The sequence below is a fragment of the Suricata suricatta genome, chromosome 8, assembly GCF_006229205.1.
Source record: "Suricata suricatta isolate VVHF042 chromosome 8, meerkat_22Aug2017_6uvM2_HiC, whole genome shotgun sequence".
NCBI lineage: Eukaryota > Metazoa > Chordata > Mammalia > Carnivora > Herpestidae > Suricata > Suricata suricatta.
The window spans coordinates 123,485,084-123,505,622 of NC_043707.1; the positions used below are offsets into that span (position 1 = coordinate 123,485,084).

Sequence of the window (20,539 nt, forward strand, 5' to 3'; positions counted from 1 at the left end):
TATAGTATTAATCAAGATCTTTTCAGCAGAATGCCAAGGGAAAGTAAAGTTTAAAATTCCTTTAGCAAATGAATTTGTCCTCATGACAGAAGGTTCTGGAAGTTGTAGAAAGGAAGCTAAATGTGTTCATTAAAGGCAGTATTTTATTGTTGTATTTGATAGTGTGTAATGAGGTGTGGGATTATGCTTTTTTGTAGTGTAGCTGTTTAAGGAGAGAATATGTTAAAAATTAAAAGCCTTTTGATTTTTATTCCCCAAATCCTGCAAGTATTTTCTTCTTTCCAATCCAATTAAGTAAAGCTATTTACTACCTCAGTGTGTCCATTTACTTTGGAAGGGCAGCTCAGTACTTCTGACAAACTAGGACCCCGATGCTTGAGGAGATGTTCACATTCATGACGTCTCATTATCTGCTCCAATTCTGCATCTCCAGTTTTTTAAATTTTTTTGTGTGTGTTTTTTATTTAGTTTTGAGAGACAGAGACAGTGCGAGCAGGGGAGGGTCAGAGAGAGAGGGAGGCACAGAATCTGAAGCAGGCTCCAGGCTCTGAGCTAGCTATCAGCACAGAGCCCGATGTGGGGCTTGAACCCATGAACCGTGAGATCATGACCTGAACCGAAGCCGGAGGCTTAACCGACTGAACCACCCAGGCGCCCCCTGCATCTCCAGTTTTATCTTCTCAATTTCCCACCACAAATTCTGTGCTCTAGCCAAGCTCACTTAGTCTCCAAATACTAAAATGGGCATTCCCATTTCCAATATTTTGCTAAGACCTCTGTTCTTCTGTAGAATATTCCCTTTCTATCCCTCTGCCTATCCTTCAAGACTTATTTGAGATTCTGGCTCATTTGTTTATTCAGTAAACACTGAGTGCCTATTATATGCAGTGCACGGTCTGGAACGCTGGAGTTCAATAAAAACAAGCGTGTCCTTATGTAATTTATGTTCAAGCAGTAAAATGATACAAAATGAATTAAAGCCAATTATTACAACTGTGATAAATGCTAATAATAATGAGGCACAGGAAAATAGGATAACCTATAATGGGGGAAATGAACTTGGTCTGGAGTGTCAGAAAGGTTTTCTCTCCTACATTGTTGTGACAACCGCTTGGGAAATTATAGGGCAATATATTAAATCACATAGACCCTTTAACCCAAAACTGCATTCTTTTTCCTTATTCGAGTACAATTGACATAAAGTGTTATATTAGTTTCAGGTGTACAATATAATGATCCAGCAATTCTATACATTGAAGTGCCAGCAGTTTCACTTTGGAGACTTTATCATATTACAGGAAAAGTGCCAGATACTTCAAGTGGTGTGTGACTTTGATTCCTAGCAAAGGTTTAAAATCCTACCCGGCCAAGCTGCCCACAAGGTCAACTCTCCAAGACAGCCTTGTGCATGGAGGAAAGGAAATGAAGGTAATCTAATGTGCCATAAAGTACTATTCAGGTGGGTGCCCTGGTCATGAGATGCATGGGACATTCCAGAGAAATCGGATTTAGGTCCAATTGCATAATACAACGGATCCAGCACATGAGAGCTTGCTATAAGATCCCATTGGATGTCTCCCAGTAAAAACTTCCCCACTGATGTGCTTTGATGAAATGGTTGTTGAAAATGGGGGTAATGGCTGGGTGGACTACCCCAAGAACATTTGTTTTATTGGCCAGACTGATTGATATGCATCATCCTTTGTCTCTGGAAGGCAAAGCGCTGTAAAAGATCCTTTTCCACTGGTAAAGCATCATGGCTTCACTGCATTGTACCTTGAAGTAAAGGTCACTTGTTGTTGGGTTGAAGACAAAAGAGTTCACCTTTACACAGACAAGTGCTGAGTCTCCTGAGACCTGAGAGTGGTTGTTGAGCCAAGGTAGGGAAAAGCGAGCACGGTCACGTAAAGGCTGCGAGAGGACCTGAGGAAGCAGGCATGCAGTAGACTGCATGACATATAACCTTTGAAAAGGAAGTCTTTTACAGCTTCGATAGTGTAGCCTTGTGCGGTACTTTGCCTCTTCCCATTCTGGACCAGTTGACATTCTCCAGTTAATTTGTCTCCCATGATGTGCCATTATTGTAGTCAAATTCATTGTGAAGGTCATGCAGCATAATCCACATATGGTTAATTATGGCTCCTCTGACATTCAGGGGAGTATCAGCTTGTCTGACTGAGGAGTAGCACCCTGGTGAGCAAGGTGTGCACTGAAGAGTTATATTGCTGTGCGGAGTGGAGTTATTTTCAAACGAGGCGACCATTAGGCCTGTAACACAAATGTTACATTCTTAGTTAGACAGAGGCACCCATCAGTGCTTATACTGTAATAACACCACCAGTAATTGCACCTTTGCAGGTTATTGGGAATGGTATTGGCAGACACACATCCAGATCTGTGTCCTGGTCACTTGCTTTCCCGGCTTCTTCAAAGCCAGATGATAGTACAGAAACCCTAACACCTCTCTATGGCGGCTGCCATGGGGACAGAGGGAGCAGCTTCCGTGGTGATGTTACAGATAACATCCTCATGTGGTAAGTCTTCATGGCAGGAAGCAGATGTGATAAGCCTGCCTCTTAAGTAGCATTATAAGCCTGTGATTTCCGGACCAGAGGTACCAATCCCGGAAACGGCCGGAGGGGCTCTAGGAATAACAGCCTAACTATAGCGCAGCTCAGTAATTGCAGGCAGTGGAGGCATGAGCCCACATGGGTGATGATTGAACCAATGGCAGGAGTTCCCTGGGACATACAAAAAGGCAGGACTGTCACCTTGGACTGTAGTTTATTGATCTTTATGTTGTTGGCCTTGAACGCTGCACTGGTGACTGTAGGTAACATTCTGCAGCAGCTCTAACAACAGAGATGTCAACTTGTCTGTGATGGACGATCAGTGGATATGTCTTCTGTGTCACAATCACTCAGCGCTCTTTTTTCCTCCTTGCAGCTCACTCTTTAGATGAACTCCTTGGTTGAAAGCTCCTCTAATCCTGAGCTGAGCTGACCCCAAGCTCCCATGTCATGTGCCTTACAGGTAACTCCTCGGGGAGGGCTGGGTTTTCATTGCAATCAGCTGCTCCAGGTTGTATCCTGAACATGGCTCTGTTGACCTTGAACCATGGAGTAGGAACATTCAGAGGAGCTCTGCTACTGCTCACAGTTTCAGAATCCAACACATGGGGGTGTAGCTCAGTGGTAGAGCATTTGACTGCAGAACCCAACACTGGTTCCAAGGCATAGTTTTCAGTGGTGGAAAAACTGGATAAGACATGACTGTCCATGAATAAGCAATATGGGATAAAAGATTAATTTCTGGCATTTCTAGACTCTGGAATATTATACAGCTGATAAATAGAAAAAATAGATCTATATGATTTATCTTAAAGAATATTGGTTATAAAAGCAAGTTTTAAATACATTTGTTTAGAATGAGCCCATACTCATAAAAATCCGCATGCTTGTATATTTGAAAGAGTTTGGAGAAAGACGAAAGGGTACTTGCTAACCATTAATCTTGGTTACCTCTAACTTACGGGAAAAATAGCAGGGACCTTTTTTTGGAGGATTCCATATCTCCAAGGAACAGATTAGTAGCTTTCACTGTGTATATCTTTGGATTTTCTCATTTGTTACAAAATTAACTGTCATTAAAATTAATGAAAGGGGCACCTGGGTGGCTTAGTTGGTTAAGTGCCTGACTTCGGTTCAGGCCATGATCTCATGGTGTGACTTTGAGCCCCGCCTCGTGTCTGTGCTGACAGCTGAGAGCCTGGAGCCTGCTTCGGATTCGAGGTCTCCCTCCCTCTCTCCCTGGCCCTCCCCTGCTGCCACTCTGTCTCTCTCTGTCTCAGTCTCTCTCTCAAAAGTAAATAAACATTAAATTTTTTTAATTAATGAAAAACAATTTTAATTTTAGTAGGATAAGGAGCCACTAAGTTTTTCTTATCTACCCAACAGCATCTAATACAATAAACATTCTATAAATATTTGTGGAAGGAGACAGAGGGGAGGAGAAACAGGTTTAAATGTTTGATAGAGATAAAAAAAGAAAAAGGTGGCCATTAAGCAACTAATGGCATAGTGAAGCATTGCAGAACCTCTAAATGAATACTGGGAGGGAGGAAAAAAGAGAAATTTTCAGGCTGGCAAACTAAAATAGAAACAAGTGGAAAAAAAGCAAAGTAAATAAGATACACTAATGGAAGTGATAAGGTCAACATTGCAGTTACTCCATTAAATGTAAATGAGTTGAATTTACCTATCAAGTGAAAAAAATCTTTCATACAGCGTATAAAAACTTGGCTAGGTGTTGCGTACCTGAAACAAAATGAACTTATAACAAAAGGATTCTATTCACAATCTGCAAATACCATTAAAATATTTTGGAATACACCTAGCAAGACAAGAGCAAGATGTGTATTAGATAAGCTATAACATTTCAGTGTAAGTATTAGTTTTCTATTGCTTCAGTAACAACCACAGACTCAGTGGCTTAGATCAACCCAGATTTATTATCTTACAGTTCTGTAGGTCAAGAAGTGTCAAGGGGCAAAAGTCAAGATGTCAGCAGGGCTATGTTCCCTTTGGAGACCAGGAAGAAATCTCCCAACACCTTGTTCTTTTAGGTGTTGGCAGAATTCAATTTCATGAGGTTGTGGGACTGAGATCTCTGTTACCTTGGTGACAGTCTGCCCACCTCAGCTCCTAGAGGATTCTCGGGACCTTGCAGATAACCCTCGACATTTCAGATGCAGCAAAGGGTGTGGCATCCTCAGGCTCTGAATCTTTCCTGTGATTGGATTGGGCGGACTTCCATAATTTGGGATAATGTTATCACCAGGTCCTTAATTTTAATCACATCTGCAAAATTCCTTTAGTAAGGTAACCGATTCACAAGTTCTGGGAATATGGGTGTGGATGTCTTTGGGGGCTATTCTTCTGCCTTCCACAGTGAAGGACCTAAATATTTTTAAACATTTTTTTGTTTTTTTTTTAAATTTATTTTTGAGAGACAGAGAGACAGCACAAGCAGTGGAGGGTCAGAGAGAGAGGGAGACAAGAATCCGAAGCAGGCTCCAGGCTCTGAGCTAGCTGTCAGCACAGAGCCCGACGTGGGGCTCAAACCCATGAACCATGAAATCATGAGCTGAGCCAAAGCCAGATGCTTAACCGAATGAGCACCCAGGTGCCCCAGGACCTAAACATTTTTAAAGTGTCACATTCTTGGATAGGAAGATGTGCTATTGTCAAGAGATGTCATTTCTGCCTGCATTAGCCTACAAATTCTCTGCAAGATGCTTTACTGATAACCGAAATTGGATTTTTAATCAAGTGAGGGAATAGATGCTCAGGGAAGACTGTGTTGCTTAGAAAAATAAACACTGACAGACTTTGCAGACTTTAACTCAGGTAGACTACACATATTCTAGATACAAATATGCCCATATTATGCTCAAGGGCAAGGTAATGTTTTCCACTGTGCTTCCAATATTCCTACTGTTAACATCCAGGATTTTTCTAGTCCCCTTAGTTTAGGCAAACATTTGACTGAGATTTTGAGCCAGTTACAGAGATTCCTACCACACTGTCCTTTTTAATAACCAAAAGCTCAAGACTCCATCATCTTATACATAAGGTTCCACATTATTTCCCCTAACATGTCCTTTTTACACTTGTCAAATCTGAAATTCATTTTATTTTTCCATCCATTCACACAGCTGCATGACAACTTTCAGCAAAAGTTCCTGGCAGACAGGCAGTGTCTTCTGTTTATTTGTGATGCCACGTAGAAAAGTGTTTCTAAACATTTCCTTAAGAGCGATTTCCATCATGCTGCTGCTGTAGAGTTGTGTATGATATTGTGGACAGTGCCACGGCAGATCGTATGGGTGGGTGCAGATTCTGTGATAAGGTCCTTATTCCCTCCATTTCTTGCCTGTTTGGAAATGTGAAGATGAACAAGAGAAAAATGATTTTGTATCTCCCTCCAAAGAAAGTAACTTTTGCAAAACCGTCACTCTTGACCTGCAAAGAAGCTCATACAACAACTCTATTTACAGATGTGATTAGTTTATTCAATGAAAAGTGATTTCAAGGCAATTGTCAAGCTTTATTAACCCTCAGTATGTTTGGATGTATCCTATTTACAAATCCCTGGAAATAAAAGTCACTGTTGTTTAATCCCCAACACCAAGCCTCGGAACAGACTTCTCAGACGTCATTCTGACTTCTCAGGTTTTAGGTCAACTGTGGGGGTCTCGCATTCTCTGTCTCCCATCTATCTTAAACTCTACTAGGGAAAACGTGGGAGCAAACAACCTTCTCTAAGCCAATAGTGCATTGATAGAGATCCTGCGACGTCCGCTGAAGGGCGCTGTCCCGCAGCCTGGGGGAACGCAACGCGGTCGCCCCCTCCAGCCTCCGGACGCAGGAAAGGAAGGGGTCGCGAAGGGTCCAGGGAGGTTCAGCCCGAGCCAGTAACTTCCCAGGGGGCGGAGGCAATGATCCTGACCCTGTCTGCACCGGTCCGGCATGCGGCCCCGAGGCAGTTGCCCCGCCGCGGGACGATGCCGCTCTCTACTGCTTTCAACAAAGAGGACATAATCCCCCTCACTCGCTAAGCATAAACACCGGAGTACCCGGATGCGACAGTTCCGCCTCCCGGAGCACGGTAACGCATGCGCATCCAAGACTTTGGGCTAGGGGGCGGGGCGCGGGAAGAGAGGAGGAAGGGCGGCGGTTGGGCAAGAGGGGAGCCACACCCATCGCGCCAACGTCTCTGCGCATGCTCGGCGCGTCAGCTTCTGGTACTTTCGACGCGTCTGCGAGCACTTACCTCAGTTCGCGTGTGGAGGTCGTAGGTGGCGGTTGAGTGTCTCCTGTTGGAGAGTAATTTGGGAAAACGCTCTCTCCGTCCTCAGCCTCGAAAGGAAGGCATCTGCTGGCCCTTCCTTTTCGTCTTCGGTGAGGCGTCGACGGCCTGTGGTGGAAGTTTCCTGGTGACGGGGTCGGTTCCAGGTGCCTGGGGCGCCGGGGGGCAGGAGCCTGGGCTGGCGGGTGGCGCAGCGAGGGGGCCGCTGGTGGGGCGGGCAGGCCAGCCTTCGGGGTCGCCACCGCCTGGGATCGGAGTGGCTTGTACAGTTTGTCGCTTTGGGGCCCCGCCGCCGCCCGCGCGACTCACTTCCGTGCCCCTCCCCCGCCCTCCCTAGTTGTTTTCAGGCGCCGAGTTTCCGGGCGGGGAGACTTGCAGCCTCGGGCCGACATGTCCCAGTACGTGAACGACCTGTGGCCCGGCTCGCCGCAGGACAAGGAGTCCCCGTCGACGTCCCGGTCGGGCCGGTCCAGCCGCCTGTCCTCGGCGTCCAGGAGCCGATCGTCTTCCCGAAGCTCTCGGTCCCGCTCCAGCGCCCCGAGCCGGGCGTCGTCGCGGAGTCGGAGCCCGCCCCGGGGGAGGAGCAGGTCCCGGTCCCGCAGGCGCCACCAGCGGAAGTACCGGCGCTACTCGCGCTCGTACTCGCGCAGCCGGTCGCGCTCTCGCGGCCGCCGCTACCGGGAACGGCGCTACGGGGCGCCCGGGAGGTGCCGCCGCTCGCCGTCGCGGCCCCGCTCCCGCAGCCGGTCCCGCTCGCGGGGACGCTCGTGCTACCGACGGGCCTACGCGCTGGCGCGGGGGCGGCGCTCCTACGGCTTCGGCCGCACCCTGTACCCGGAGGAGCGGCGCGCTTGGAGGGGCCGGTCCAGGAGCCGGAGCCGGTCGCGGAGCCCCAGCCCTTTCCGCCTGAGCGACAAGGGTGAGTCATCTGCCGGGAGCTCGGCCTTCGCACCCTGCCACGCGCCGGCGGCCGCACGGGCACAGCCGGAGCGGCGGTGGCTGTGGCGATTGGGTACTTGGTTTTCGGTTTCTTCGGAGAGGAAGGAGGGAGGGACGCATTGGCAGGTTAGTGGTTAGATCGCTGTCTTTGCACCCAGTTTTATTCTTTGCTTAAAAAATTTTTAAGGTTTATTCTTGAGAGAGACCGAGTGTGAGCGGTGGAGGGGCAGAGAGAGAGGGAGACCCAGAATTCGAAGCAGGCTCCGAGCTGTCGGCACAGAGCCCGACGCCGGGCTCGACCTCGGGAAGGACGAGATCATGACCATGACCTGAGCCGAAGTCCAACTTAGCCACCTAGCCGAGACTGGCACCCAGCTTTGAAGGCAACGGCCTTCTCTCCCTGACATTAGAGGACAGCTGTGGTGTCCAGTAGGTTGGGGGGAGGAAATCCTTTTTCCTAGTGGCTGGCCCTTTAGTGAGGCCTTCTTAGGTGTTAAACGGGTGAGTCACTTTATCTGTTTTAAGGTTTTGTTACCTATTGAACGGGGAGAAGAGTTAAAACCATTTTAAACAAAACCGGATTTTGTCCCAGTATTTTAAAACATGATTTGTTTTGGTGTTGGATGGGATCAGAGAAAGACCTCGAAACGAAGATTATAGATAGGCTGAAAATGGGTTTAAGTAATGTATCTTTATTGGCTTATATAAAACGTACAAAGGACCTTGGTCGGGTACAAGTTTATTTTGTGGTTCAGAGCTCTCCGGGGAAATGTAGTGCAGGATGAACGAATGTCTTGTTTTATTTTTGTAGATCGAATGGAGCTGTTGGAAATAGCGAAAGCCAATGCAGCAAAAGCTTTAGGAACCACCAACTTTGACCTACCGGCCAGTCTCCGAACTGTCCTTGCCTCTAAAGAAACAAACCGAGGAACAGCTGTAGCAAACAGTGGTGCAAAGTCTGAGGTAAGTGTTCTAGGCTTTACCCAAACAAGGTCGTCCTCAGAAAGCTGCTGCCAGAGAAAGACCTAATGGGCCGTTTTTCCTTGTTTTACCTTAAACTGCTTCTTGGAAGGCCTACATACAGTTTGTTAAGATCATAGCAGCTCTAGACAGGGTCTCTCCGCCATGAAATTGGGAGATTAGTGAACTTCATTTTCACGGGACACAGTACTAATTATCTTCAGAGTTGTAGGTGGTAATTTGGCAATTTCCACGAAGCTATCAAATTTTTCTATGCAATTGTTACAGAGTATTTTATCTGTAGCTTTATTCACAGCGTTATGTTCCCACAAGTCCTGTATTCAACGTACAGTATAGTTTATCTGCTTTATTTCTGTCTTATAGAAATCATGAATGTGGTCTCCAGACATTGATGAAGAAAATCTGTTGGTAATTGATAACATGGGCGAAAGCATCAGAGGTTTAACTAATTTGAAGTTTATGTTCACAGACTGAAAGTTTAGTTTTTTTTGTTGGTAGATCCACATGCATGCTAGAAGCTGGGACAGGGACAGTTTTGATGAGACACTGAAGACAATTCTTTTTTAAAGTAAACGCTTTGTAATGGTGGGGCGTCTGTCCCTCTCATAATATATGCAATATATTCCAGATGATTTGAGAGATTACAGAAGAAGAGGCCTGCTTCACTTGCAGATAAGTTTATTATCATTCTCCAGAAATGTGCAGGATGTGCATCGGCAGATTGCACTGTGGTCTTGTTAATGATATGAAATCCAAAGTATAACATTCATAGCCTTTGAGGCTTAGTTAGGGGTTTGATAGAATCCTTTAACCCAGGAAAGATGTTGTCTAGATGAACCTATCATTCAGACGCAGATGTGGGTTTGCTTAAGTATTTAGTAGTGAGATCTTAGCTGAGTTGCTTCTGTAGATGATAAGGTGCCCAGCTGGCAAATGCCTTAGTTTTTTGAAACTAGATATTTTCTGGTATGACTTTACTATCAGAGTTACTTGAATTTGTATCAGGAGAAATGTAATATTGATTTATGGGGATGAGTATCTTAAGCTGATTATGTATGAATTGATTTTGTTATGGGGAAAGCTGGAGTACTCTTCCTTTTGGCTGTTAACTGTATGATTAGATCCAGCTTGATTTGTGTCTCTACAACTAAATTTATATACAGTTGGGCTGCATTTTATACGGTATCATAAACCAAGGGTATGGTTTTTAAAAAATACTCTTTATCTTTACATGTCTAGCTGTCGGAAAAGCAAACAGAAGATGGAACTAAAAATCTCAATGAAAAGTCTGGCCAGCAAAAGAGCATAGCTTTTAGCTCTAATGTGAGTATATCTAGGCAATGACTCCTCAAAACTTGGACTTAGCATAGAATGATGTGGGTTTTTATTTTGTAGGAAGGTTTTGATTTTATGGCAATAATTCTCAGGATCTGCTCAGCCACTTTAGATAGAATTTGTCATAATTTCTTGTGCCATTACAAATAGCCACTATAATGGCTTCTGCAGCTGATAATCACATTTATTTTTAGAGAGAGCAAGCACTAATGTGCACAGGTGGGGGAGGGGCAGAGAGGGGGAGAGAGAATCCCAAGCAGGCCCTTTGCATTGTCTGTGCAGAGCCCAATGCCAGGCCCAGCCCCACAGACTGAGATCACGACCTGAGCTGAAATCGAGTTGGATGGGTAACCAACTGAGTCACCCAGGTGCCCCAATATTCACATTTTTGATACCAGTATTTTATTTAAAAAACAATTTTTTGGTCTTTATTTTATATTGATAGAGAGTGAGGGGCAGAGAGAGAGGGAGACACAGGATCTGAAGCAGCTCCAGGCTCTGAGCTGTCAGCACAGAGCCTGATGCAGGGCTCGAACCCACAGATTATGAGATCATGACCTGAGCCCAAGTGGGATGGTTAACCGACTGAGCCACCCAGGCGCCCCATTGATTCCAGTATTTACTTTTAAATACTCCCCTTACACTTGCTAAGCAATTTAAAAAGTAAATCTCAGAAAACCCTGTAATCACAATATTTTAAAAAATCGGTTAAGAGCTTAAAAAAACAAAACTAAGAACTATTTAACACCTTATTTTGTAATATGCTTGGCATCAAGGTCTGATTTCCCCCAGTAGTTTTTGACTTCACAGTTTGAATCAAGTGATGAAAATGGGGTCTTCGCATTTTAATTTTTAATGAAATTATTTAGTGTATTTTGTAAAATGCAAGTATTTTGAATGCAATGTATGTGTTGCATAGCTGACTTAAGAATTTGTTCTCTTCCAGAATTCTGTAGCAAAGCCAATGCTTCAGAAATCAGCTAAAGCCACTGCTGAAGAGACCTCTACAGGATCTCCCAAAATAAATAAGAAAAAAAGTCCATATGGACTGTGGGTACCTGTCTAAGGAAAGAAAAGTAATTTATGAGGTTGGCTGAAATGCACTTCATTGCAAGTTGTGTTCCAAGCATTATTCCATCCCTGAGAGTCATTTAGGGGTCATTGTTGCAATTACAATGATACAGTAATGTGTAAATCCTTTTTATTTAAATATTAACATTTGAGATTTCTCTTGTAGATAAGAGATAACACACATGGACCAGAGGATTCATACAGGTGGGAGTTTTGTACATACGCATGTAAATATTTTGTATAATAGCAATGTAATGTAAAGTGGAATTTATAAGAAAAACAGTAATTCAATTGTTTATATTTGTTAATAAATTTGTTTTTTTAATTATTTGTGTCACTTTGTTTTGTCTCTGTATATTATGTAATGAGTCTCTATTTAAAGAAGCATAATGTGTCTCTTGTTTAAAGCCTCGCTAATCCCAAATCCAAATCCATGGACTGACAGCATAGGGTTCAGTGACCCTTCCTTACCTGGTGGTTATGAGAAATGTTGAATGTCTCCACCCTAGACCTGAATTTGAACCTGAATTAATATTCCCAGTTGATGTGGTTCTTCACTAAAACTTGAGTTAGGCCTGCTATTGTGGGATTCTGGCACAGTGTTGTGCTGCACAAGTTAATCTGCAATCTTTAAGGGCGGGAAACTGAGCCAGAGGGAGAGGTGGAAATGCCTCACTGGGCTCTAAAGTCTGTGAGGGCTAAGTTTTAAGTTTCATTTCTTCTGCTTTTCTAATTTAAAAAAAATTTTTTTAAATACTGGTTTATTTTGAGAGCAATGGGGGAGGGGCAGAGAGGGAGAGAGAATCCCAAGCAGGTCTCTACACTGACAGCTCATCTAATTTCTTTGGGTTTTTTTTTTAATGTCTTATTTTTAAGAGGGCAGATGGGGGAGGGCAGAGAGAGGAGGACACAGAATCCGAAGCAGGCTTCCAGGCTCTGGGCTGTCTGCCCAAAGCCCATCATGGGGCTCAAACCCATGAACTGCGAGATCATGACCTGAGCTGAAGTCAAAGGGTTAACAGACTGAGCCACTGAGGTGCTCCTAGTTTCTCAGTCCTACAACTTCTGAAGTTAAGGCCAGTGGCTGTATTACTGGAGAGAACAGATAGGTTATTTCCATCATAGAACATTGTACAGGAAAGAGGTGCTCTAAGATTTTAAGTGTGTTTATTTTGAGAGAGAATAACGCAGAAGAGGGGAAAGAGGGAGAAGTCCAATCTCTGCCTCACAGCAGGCTCCCTCTGCGGTCAGCTTGGAGCCCGATGTGCTCAATCCCACAAGCAGAGAGCTCAAGACAGCTGAAATCCAGAGTTGGACATGTGACGGACTGAGCCACCCAGGCACCCGACCTTAGGAAAGGTTTGAACAGACAGACCTAGGTGCATGCATTCCTGGACGTGTAATTCCTATTACTTACATTGCCTTGAGTGCATTCTCCTCCTTCAAGCCAGCAGCAGTTGGTTTGAACAAGGGAAATTTGTGGAAGAAAGAGTTGCTCCTCTGGGTAAACATGTCCAGTTTACATCTAGGTTAAATGTAGTTTTTGTGGGGAGTTCATTCTTAATCGAAGGAAACGAGAACATTGGTAGACGAGCGTGGTTATAGCAAAGTCCAATAAAACATTGGGATTTGAGTCGAAACTGAGAACGTGGTTAACATGAGCACCTTGCTAGTACGTTTAGTTGGAATCCTTAGCAGAGTTGCAGAACTCCAGGATCTTTGGGAAAGAATGATGTGGTGACAATATTTTTTACCTTCATTTCGCTGATAGGAACACTTAACCCTGATAATGACCTGTATTCAGATAAACTAGCCCTTAACTGAAGTCACTGGGCAAGTCATTAATCTTCAGCCAAACCCCTTGATAATAAGAAACGTCTGCACCTACACCTTGTGACATTCACTTCTACAGTGATCTCTCTCCGTCACCGCTCACGTTTTCTTCAGCCTGTTAGCATGCTTGAAGCTTCACCATTTCCTCTTTCATTTTTTAGTCTGTTGGCTCATTTTCTCTAGTTCTAGTGCCCTAAAAAGAGAGTATGTATTTTTTTCTTTTGTAATTGCCCTATCAAGTATACTATTATTTGTTTACTTGTCTAAATTGACCTTGTCTGTTGGGCATGGCCAGGCCTATGGTGTCGTCAGTCTTGGGCTTTGTAACACATCGCGTGTGTGTATAAACCCAGACTGGCCGTTGTTAGTGGGATGCAGTTGCCCAGGTGTGATACCCCGTCACGGTATAACTGGTGGACAATACAGCAAGACGGTCCTGATGGTAAAAATTGTACCAAGAGACAGGTTCAGTGCTATCCAGGGGAAATAAGAACCACATTGAAAAAGGTAAAAGAGGGGGGCCCTACGTGGCTCACCTGGGTAAGTGCTCAACTTCGGCTCAGGTCATGATCTCACAGTTCATGGGTTTGAACCCTGCGTCAGGTCCTGCACTGACAGTTCAGAGCCTGGAGCCTGCTTCAGATTCTGTGTCTCCTCTCTCTGCCCCTCCCCTGTTTCACAGTCTTTCTCAAAAATAAATATTTAAAAAAAAAGGCGAAAAGTAAAATTTTTTTACCCCTGTATATCTGAAATGGCATTTCAATATTATAAGGAGTAGTGGCATTTTACTTTATTTTGTACTAAGTATTGTGATCCAGCATGTACTTTAGATGTAAAGCACATGTCCATTCATCCTACTTTTTCAGGTGATCAGCAGTCACACATGCTGGGTGACCACCATTTTGGAAAGCACAGCTCCATATATCGGTTCAGGTGTTAGGCTTGGCTTTGTTTCTTAAGGTGTAAACTAGAGAAACCTTGTTATCTCACAATAGCCTGCTGTCTTTTTTTTTTTTTTTGGCTGTAAACCTCTATTTAGTAAAATAAAATATTGCCTTTAAGAGTGCCTGCTTTTCATGCTTTCTCTATAAAAGTCCTCAACATTATCTTTAGGGATTTATAGGTATTAGTTAGTTTGACTTCTTCCGTTTTCTACACTGGCTCTTTGTCCTTTGCCCTGCCTATGGTTAGGATTTATCCTTGGCCTGCTTCTCCCTCTACAGGCTTTCTTGGCAATTTCCTCCACTCTCACTACCTGTAACTACCATCTACTATCTGAAGATCAATTTCCTGAGCTCTTTTCCAGTGCCTCCTCTGCTGGCTCTTCAAAATGAACCTTTCCTATACTGTGCTTAGTACAGTATTGCTTGTTTGAATTAGTGGCTTTGAACATCCAGTCACCTTCAGAGTTGTCCTCAAATCATACGAACATCTGTTGGTTGAAGCAGCAAGGGGCTGCTGGGAGTGCTTTTCTCCTTTAGAGAAATCTAGTTTTCCTTTAAATTCAGGTTATTGGGACCTCTCTGAATCCTATCCCTACTAAGCTTTCCTTCCTCTTTTCCCTTAGTACAATGGTGGTGTTTTCTTTAGAAATACTGGTGAACTGAATACAACTGGCAGATTATTACCTTTTTGAGAAGATTGGGCAGCATGAGTGTGTATTTGTCTTGAATTATTTTGAAGAGGAAGTCAAAGTCAAATTACTGGTTCTGTTTACATTCTGCAGAAGCAACTGTAAATAGTGTACATGCTGGATTTTTCTATGCCTTCTACAAACCTCTTTAGATAGGAGCATCTTTTCATGTTCATACGGATCTGCCTCGTTCTATATTTGGATGAATGTACAGTATTCGAATGTCCCTATTCACAGGACACATTATTATTAATAGTAATAGCTTGTATTGTCATCTTCATCAGCCCATCATCATTCACTAAATCAGTTTCCGGCTGGTGTGCCCAACTTCCTGATTCCAGTCCTAGTCTTTTTATTCACATCAGCTGACACGATCTCCTCTACTTTTAGGGGAAACTCCTGGCATTCAGGTTTTCTGTCCCATATTTCCCATAATTCTACGCAAACTACATGTCCTAATTTTTCAGTAACAGTTGAAATAAGGTTAACATTTCAATTAGGCTTTGAGAAAAGATTGTATTATGTTTAATAGTCCTTTGACCAAATGTTTTAATTTACCTTCTTCCAAGGGAAATTTGCGTTTTGAAAGTGGTGTATTTACAAAATGTCATTAGAGAATCAGTTTCCTACCTTCTGTGCTTGCCCCATAAGTGTACGTGGGCCATGGCGTGGAGCAGGGGGCAGGCAAGCACTTGTTAACTGTGACTGCTTCCGGCGGTGTGTGTGAAGGTGATTTCCAGTAGCCACTGTCCCCTTCCTTTCACCACCTGCCATAGTTTACAAGAACAGTTAGTGCCAATTTAGCATTCTGTCTCTGAAGCTCCCAAGTTCAACTGTAGGTCAAGTCCAAAAAGATCAATCTAAGGATGATGATTCACATGTTTGTAGCCAGGAATTTAAAGCCCAGCAGGGTACACACATGAAGCACACACTTTGAATACAGAAAATACAAGACATATTTTTTCTGAAACGAGTGAGTAATAAATAAGCAGGAAAATGAATAGTCAAAGCACACTTCTTTACAAATTATAAAAAGAAAGCTAATAGAGCCCTGATTTACTGTTATAATTTGGCAGTGAAAACAGTTCCTGAAGGAGATTAGACTGCAGTTCCTCTTTCCAAATTCTGTTTAATTTCAGCCGTATATTTCCCATAGAATCTTTCTGCTTTCTTGTTGAATTTAGCATTCCTTTCATTAATGTAGTCGATGTCTGCATCATCATTATAAGGACGTCTCCGGCTATATTTGTCTCGTTTTTCAATTCTAGAGGAAAAAATAATTATAACATTCAAAATTTGCTTTTTTTTTGATATTAATAAAACCTGCTCAAATAGTTAAAAATAGAATTCAGTAATGGAAACAAATATACAAAATTCCATGCTATCTTTTTTTGTTCTCATAGTAAGATTGAAAGCAGTATCTTTAGAAAATAATTCTACAAAGAAATATGTTCAGTGATTTTTCCTGAATTTATAAGTCAACCGTACTCCAGATTTAGGCTGAAGTTGGGGAAATACCCCAAGTTCATGCTGAAATACAAGGGCAGTGATATACTCCTGGGAGAGTATACCGTACCGCTGGTTCTGCCTAATAATGATCCTACGCAGAACACAAATAGACAAGTGATGGTGAATGGGATCACTCTTGAAACTAGTAATTCAGGTGCTCCTTACCATCTACCCCACTGCGTCTCTTAAAGACCACAAAGTTATTTTTGTCGTGAGGAATGAAATCTAAAACTGAAGGCTGCATTATAGTACTTACTGCTTTTCCAAATCTATGACCATCCTATCAACTTCTTCTGTGGAAGGCACGTGTGTTCCATGAAGAAGACTGCTGGATGTTGGGTAGAACTCCTCTCCGCTGAGAAAGAACAGGATGTAAGCAACACCATGAAGATTCTATACCGTCAGAACTGGACAATGTTTAGTGGGCAAAAGTGGAAGTCTTTGTGATCACAGTTGATTTCAAGGATATATAAATCCGACCCGAAAGAAGGTATTTAAGAAATTATACACTCCAGTACTCAAATGAGGCACCAGCTGAGGACCAGAGGCTAATGGACACAAAGGGAGGCCAAGTTCATACAGTGAAAGAGAGCTTGAATGAAAACATGGTGTCCTCTGCATAGTTTAGTGCTCTCTCCACACTAAAACGGTCTTAGGCACACTACCTGTCTTAGCGAAAGAAAGAGTGTCATTTAGCAATGCCACTGCCCAAGTCCACAGGGAAGGGACACAGAATAGCAACGTAATAGTCATGAGGATGGTAACACGTATTCAGTACTATGTGTCAAAAATTAAGTACACTTCATGAATTCACTTAATCTTTACAATAATCCTATGAGATAAGCATTACTGTTATTTTCTGTGTATAGATGAAATGAAGAAAAACTGTAGGACAGGTCTAGTAAGTGGTGGAGCCAGAACCCAAGGCCAGGAAGCAAAGCTCCAGAACTGGCACTCTTAAATTCAAGCCCAAGTAGCATATAAAAGAATGGGCTATTGGGGTGCTTGGGTGACTCAGTCGGTTGAGCGTCCAACTCCTGATTTCCACTCAGGTCATGGTCTCAGGGTCACGGGGATCCCAGGGCTGTGGGATCGAGCCCCATGTTGGGCTCCGTGCTGAGCATGGAGCCTGCTTAAATTTTCTCTCTGCCCTGTTCACACTGTCTCTCTCTCTCTTAAAAAAAAAAAAAAAAAAAAAAAAAGAATACGCCACTGAATCACACTGGCTTACTGTTTTTCTCTCAGTCTTTCGTATGTTTCCAGGTCAGGTTTGATCTGCTTGGTCAGCCGGTGATACTGGCGTAACTGGGCAGCAGCATAATCTAAAATGAGACCCCAAGACTATTTTAGATGGGGCATTATTAGACCTGTTACTTAAGAGGCACCTTCAATGAAATAAAAGCCAGCTTTACCTGAGAATCCCAGGTCGGGGCTTTTCCTCCTCTTTCTCCTCTCCCATCTCTCCGCGTCCTCTGCGCTGATCTCCAGCAGCTTCACTTTCTCGTAGTCTTCCCCTCTTGCTGCACATTCCTCAAAAGGGGGGAAAATCCCATTATTCTCTTTACATTATCCTTTGATGCTTTTAAAATCAAGAAAGGCCTAAAGACTGCTATCAAGACTGGAAGTTGATTGGGCCGAAGAGAAAATTGTGGAACTTGCTACATCCCTGAGAAGTAATACATCTGTAACGATGACACCAAAAACAGCTGCGGTGGACACCTTAGGTGTCTGCTAAAATCCTCTCTCCCCTCCTTTCTGGGCGCAGGGCTGCCCGCTTCCCAACTTCCGTGCAGGTGGATCAGGCCTGGTCACTGGAGCTGCTCACCCAGGAACTGATACACGAGAGACTTGTGAGCTTCACAGTTCCTCAGGCATCACTTACTTCTCTCTACCGATGCGCCAGGCACCGTTTCTAGTGTTTTCCATATTTTATTCTCACAGCTCTGTAAGGTGCAGTGGAGGCACCCAGAGCCAGAACGCTCACCTACCGTGCCCTCCACGGCTGTGACAAAACACAATTCGGCACTGGAACGCACAGCTTGTGAGCATGGAGTTGTACTTACTTTTTTCTTTTCTTCTTCCTGTAGCTCCCATTCCAGACGAGCTTTTTTAGCTTCCCAGTTTGCGGGCAATTTAAGTCTTTTATCTTCCTCTACAACTTCTTGGTGATTTAACTTTCGAGCTTCATTCTATCACCAGGACACACAAAGTCTGTCAGCACAGGTATGGAAACAAATTTAAATAGACATGACCTGTCTCCTAGAATGACAGGCATCCAAAGGAGACTTTCTGGTGGGGGGACTTTATCCTGAAAGGAAGGGAGTTGCTAGAGAGTTTTACGTGTGTATTTGTGCTGGGGAATTCTACGGAGGGGGAGACTAGGAGGTAAACACCGGTACCTATAGCTTAAATATTCTTTCACTACCTTCAAGGAACCATGTGGTAAGGATGGGAAGAGCTATGGTTTGGGAAGAAGAAGCCTGAGGGATATACTGACTTGACTCTCTGGCTGTGAGATGTAAGCCAAGGTTTTTAGGACCGGATGAAACTGGGCTTCCCCCAGTATGAGTTCCACTGTACAGAGTTACTTGAGAGGATTCTAGATGCTACTGAATGACACCAAATCAAATACTGAGAGTCACATACCATTTTCATCTTTTTTTTTAATGTTTTTATTTTTGAGAGACAGAGATTAGACAAGTGGGGGAGGGGTGGAGAGAGAGAGGGAGACACAGAATCTGAAGCAGGCTCCAGGCTCTGAGCTGTCAGCAAAGAGCCCAATGTGGGGCTCGAACCCATGAACCATGAGATCATGACCTGAGCCGAAGTCGGATGCTCAACCGACAGAGCCACTCAGGTGCCCATCAATTCAGGTTATTTTTAATAAATCTACGTATATGGAACTTGTGTTCTTTACTTCTATCAAGAGACCTGTAATCTCTGGATGGTCTCCATTTTTGTGATGTTTGCAGTTACGGATTACCTAGATGCAGTGATGTGTTAAAGATTGCAAAAGGCTGATGTTCGAATTATATTATTCCTCACACATCATCCACCCTATTCTCTACAGAATGTTTCAAATGAAGTGTGCGTCTTTGACCAGTTTTTAGATTGAGTTCTTTTTAGCAAATACAGATACCTAACTCCTCACACATACCCTGTCCCAGCTTCCTGGGGGACCCCCACCCTAATGAGGCTTCTGCCTTTCCACTGCTTCCTTCTCTCCATCCCAACTCCTTGTCTGATAATATCCTACTCATCTTTCAAGCAGCTCAGCTGTCCCATCAGTCTTTACTTGTTTTTGTCCTTCTCTGTATGAGAGGCATTTTGTTCCTCGCTCTACAATGGCATTTACAAGTCGTGGAGTCATTACTGGTTACGGATCTGCCTCCATAACCAGGCAGAAGACTTACCATATTTGCCAGTGTAACAGCACTATCTAGTGGGCTCTGACACACTAGAAGCTGGGGGGACCACGGGGGTGGTGGGCAGTTTTCTGTACAATGAATGAGTAGCTAACTTGTGTGACAACAGACAAATTTCTTTCCATTTCCGGTCCGCGGCATCTCCTTCCATAAGGAGGGTTTGACAGAATCACAGGCTGAGAGCAGAGTCAGAGTCCGGGGAGACATCTCTTAAAAAGAAAAATACCAATGTCTGGGCCCAGAAACTGATTAAATGGGACATTGGCAGTGAGGCCTAAGCAGGAGCATTTTTTAAGGGTTCTCAGAGTGATGCCAGTGTGCTGGCTAGATCTTTCTTCGGCCCTGCGGGTCTGTCAAGAGCGCTGGTGTGGTTTCCTCGTTCCTCCACAAAGGTGCACAGGGCTGCCTGGGTGACAAGTCTCGGATGCCTCCGGGGCTACTCACCCGCTTCAGGTGCAGCTCCCGGAATTTGCGCAGCCTCTGTTCGCGCTTCTGGGCGGCCAGCTCAGTGGCCGTGGCCGGCGGCCGCTCCCCCTCTTCCCGGCTGTCCACCTGCAGCTGCAGCGAGGAGGACAGGCTGGAGGCGGGGCAGCCCAGACCGATCCCCTCTCTCCAGCCCCGCCGGGCCGGGCCAAGCTCTCACACCGCCCCGACCCCATGGTGTCTGCGCCTCCCTCTGTGGCATCGCTCCTAGGTCAAGGCCAAAGCCCTACCGGCAGACGCTCCTATCCCAAGCCCCTGGACAAAGCCTGCCACCCACCTTATCAGCCTCAGCAGCCATCCCCCGGCAGCGCGGTACCCTCCACACTTCCGGCGACAACAAATAACTTTGCCGACTCTCGCTCACTTCCGGAGGCCGGGAGCCACAGGTTTCCGGGGAAACCCCGCCCCTTTCTGCTACTCTGGGAGATGGGGAACCAATCCCCGTCGGCCGCAGCCTTGG

General features: G+C 44.4%; 2 protein-coding genes and 1 long non-coding RNA gene across 5 annotated transcripts; 1 reads left to right on the plus strand and 2 right to left on the minus strand.

The window, feature by feature from the left end:
- Positions 1 to 5,297: 5,297 nt before the first annotated feature.
- LOC115298952 lies at positions 5,298 to 7,620 on the minus strand. Its single transcript, XR_003911909.1, has 2 exons — positions 6,835 to 7,620; positions 5,298 to 5,934 (listed from the first exon to the last, which is right to left on the minus strand). It is a non-coding gene; the product is annotated as an uncharacterized LOC115298952 (long non-coding RNA).
- On the plus strand, positions 6,804 to 11,524 carry RSRP1 (arginine and serine rich protein 1). Of its 3 annotated transcripts, none has more exons than XM_029948164.1 (5): positions 6,804 to 7,016; positions 7,208 to 7,789; positions 8,621 to 8,772; positions 10,030 to 10,113; positions 11,072 to 11,524. In XM_029948164.1, the coding sequence occupies exons 2-5, from the start codon at positions 7,261 to 7,263 to the stop codon at positions 11,189 to 11,191; spliced, it is 885 nt and encodes a 294-aa protein (XP_029804024.1). In that variant the 5' UTR covers positions 6,804 to 7,016; positions 7,208 to 7,260; the 3' UTR covers positions 11,192 to 11,524. The 3 variants fall into 3 exon arrangements, with proteins under 3 accessions (XP_029804024.1, XP_029804025.1, XP_029804026.1); XM_029948165.1 differs by having other exon boundaries at positions 6,804 to 7,005; XM_029948166.1 differs by having other exon boundaries at positions 6,804 to 6,962.
- Positions 11,525 to 15,164: 3,640 nt separating this feature from the next.
- On the minus strand, positions 15,165 to 20,466 carry LOC115298657 (pre-mRNA-splicing factor SYF2-like). The gene is made up of 7 exons (XM_029947680.1): positions 20,357 to 20,466; positions 20,041 to 20,154; positions 18,235 to 18,360; positions 17,584 to 17,701; positions 17,403 to 17,493; positions 16,428 to 16,526; positions 15,165 to 15,926 (listed from the first exon to the last, which is right to left on the minus strand). Exons 1-7 carry the CDS (start codon positions 20,375 to 20,377, stop codon positions 15,761 to 15,763), a joined length of 735 nt encoding a protein of 244 aa, XP_029803540.1. The 5' UTR covers positions 20,378 to 20,466; the 3' UTR covers positions 15,165 to 15,760.
- Between the last annotated feature and the right edge of the window lie 73 nt (positions 20,467 to 20,539).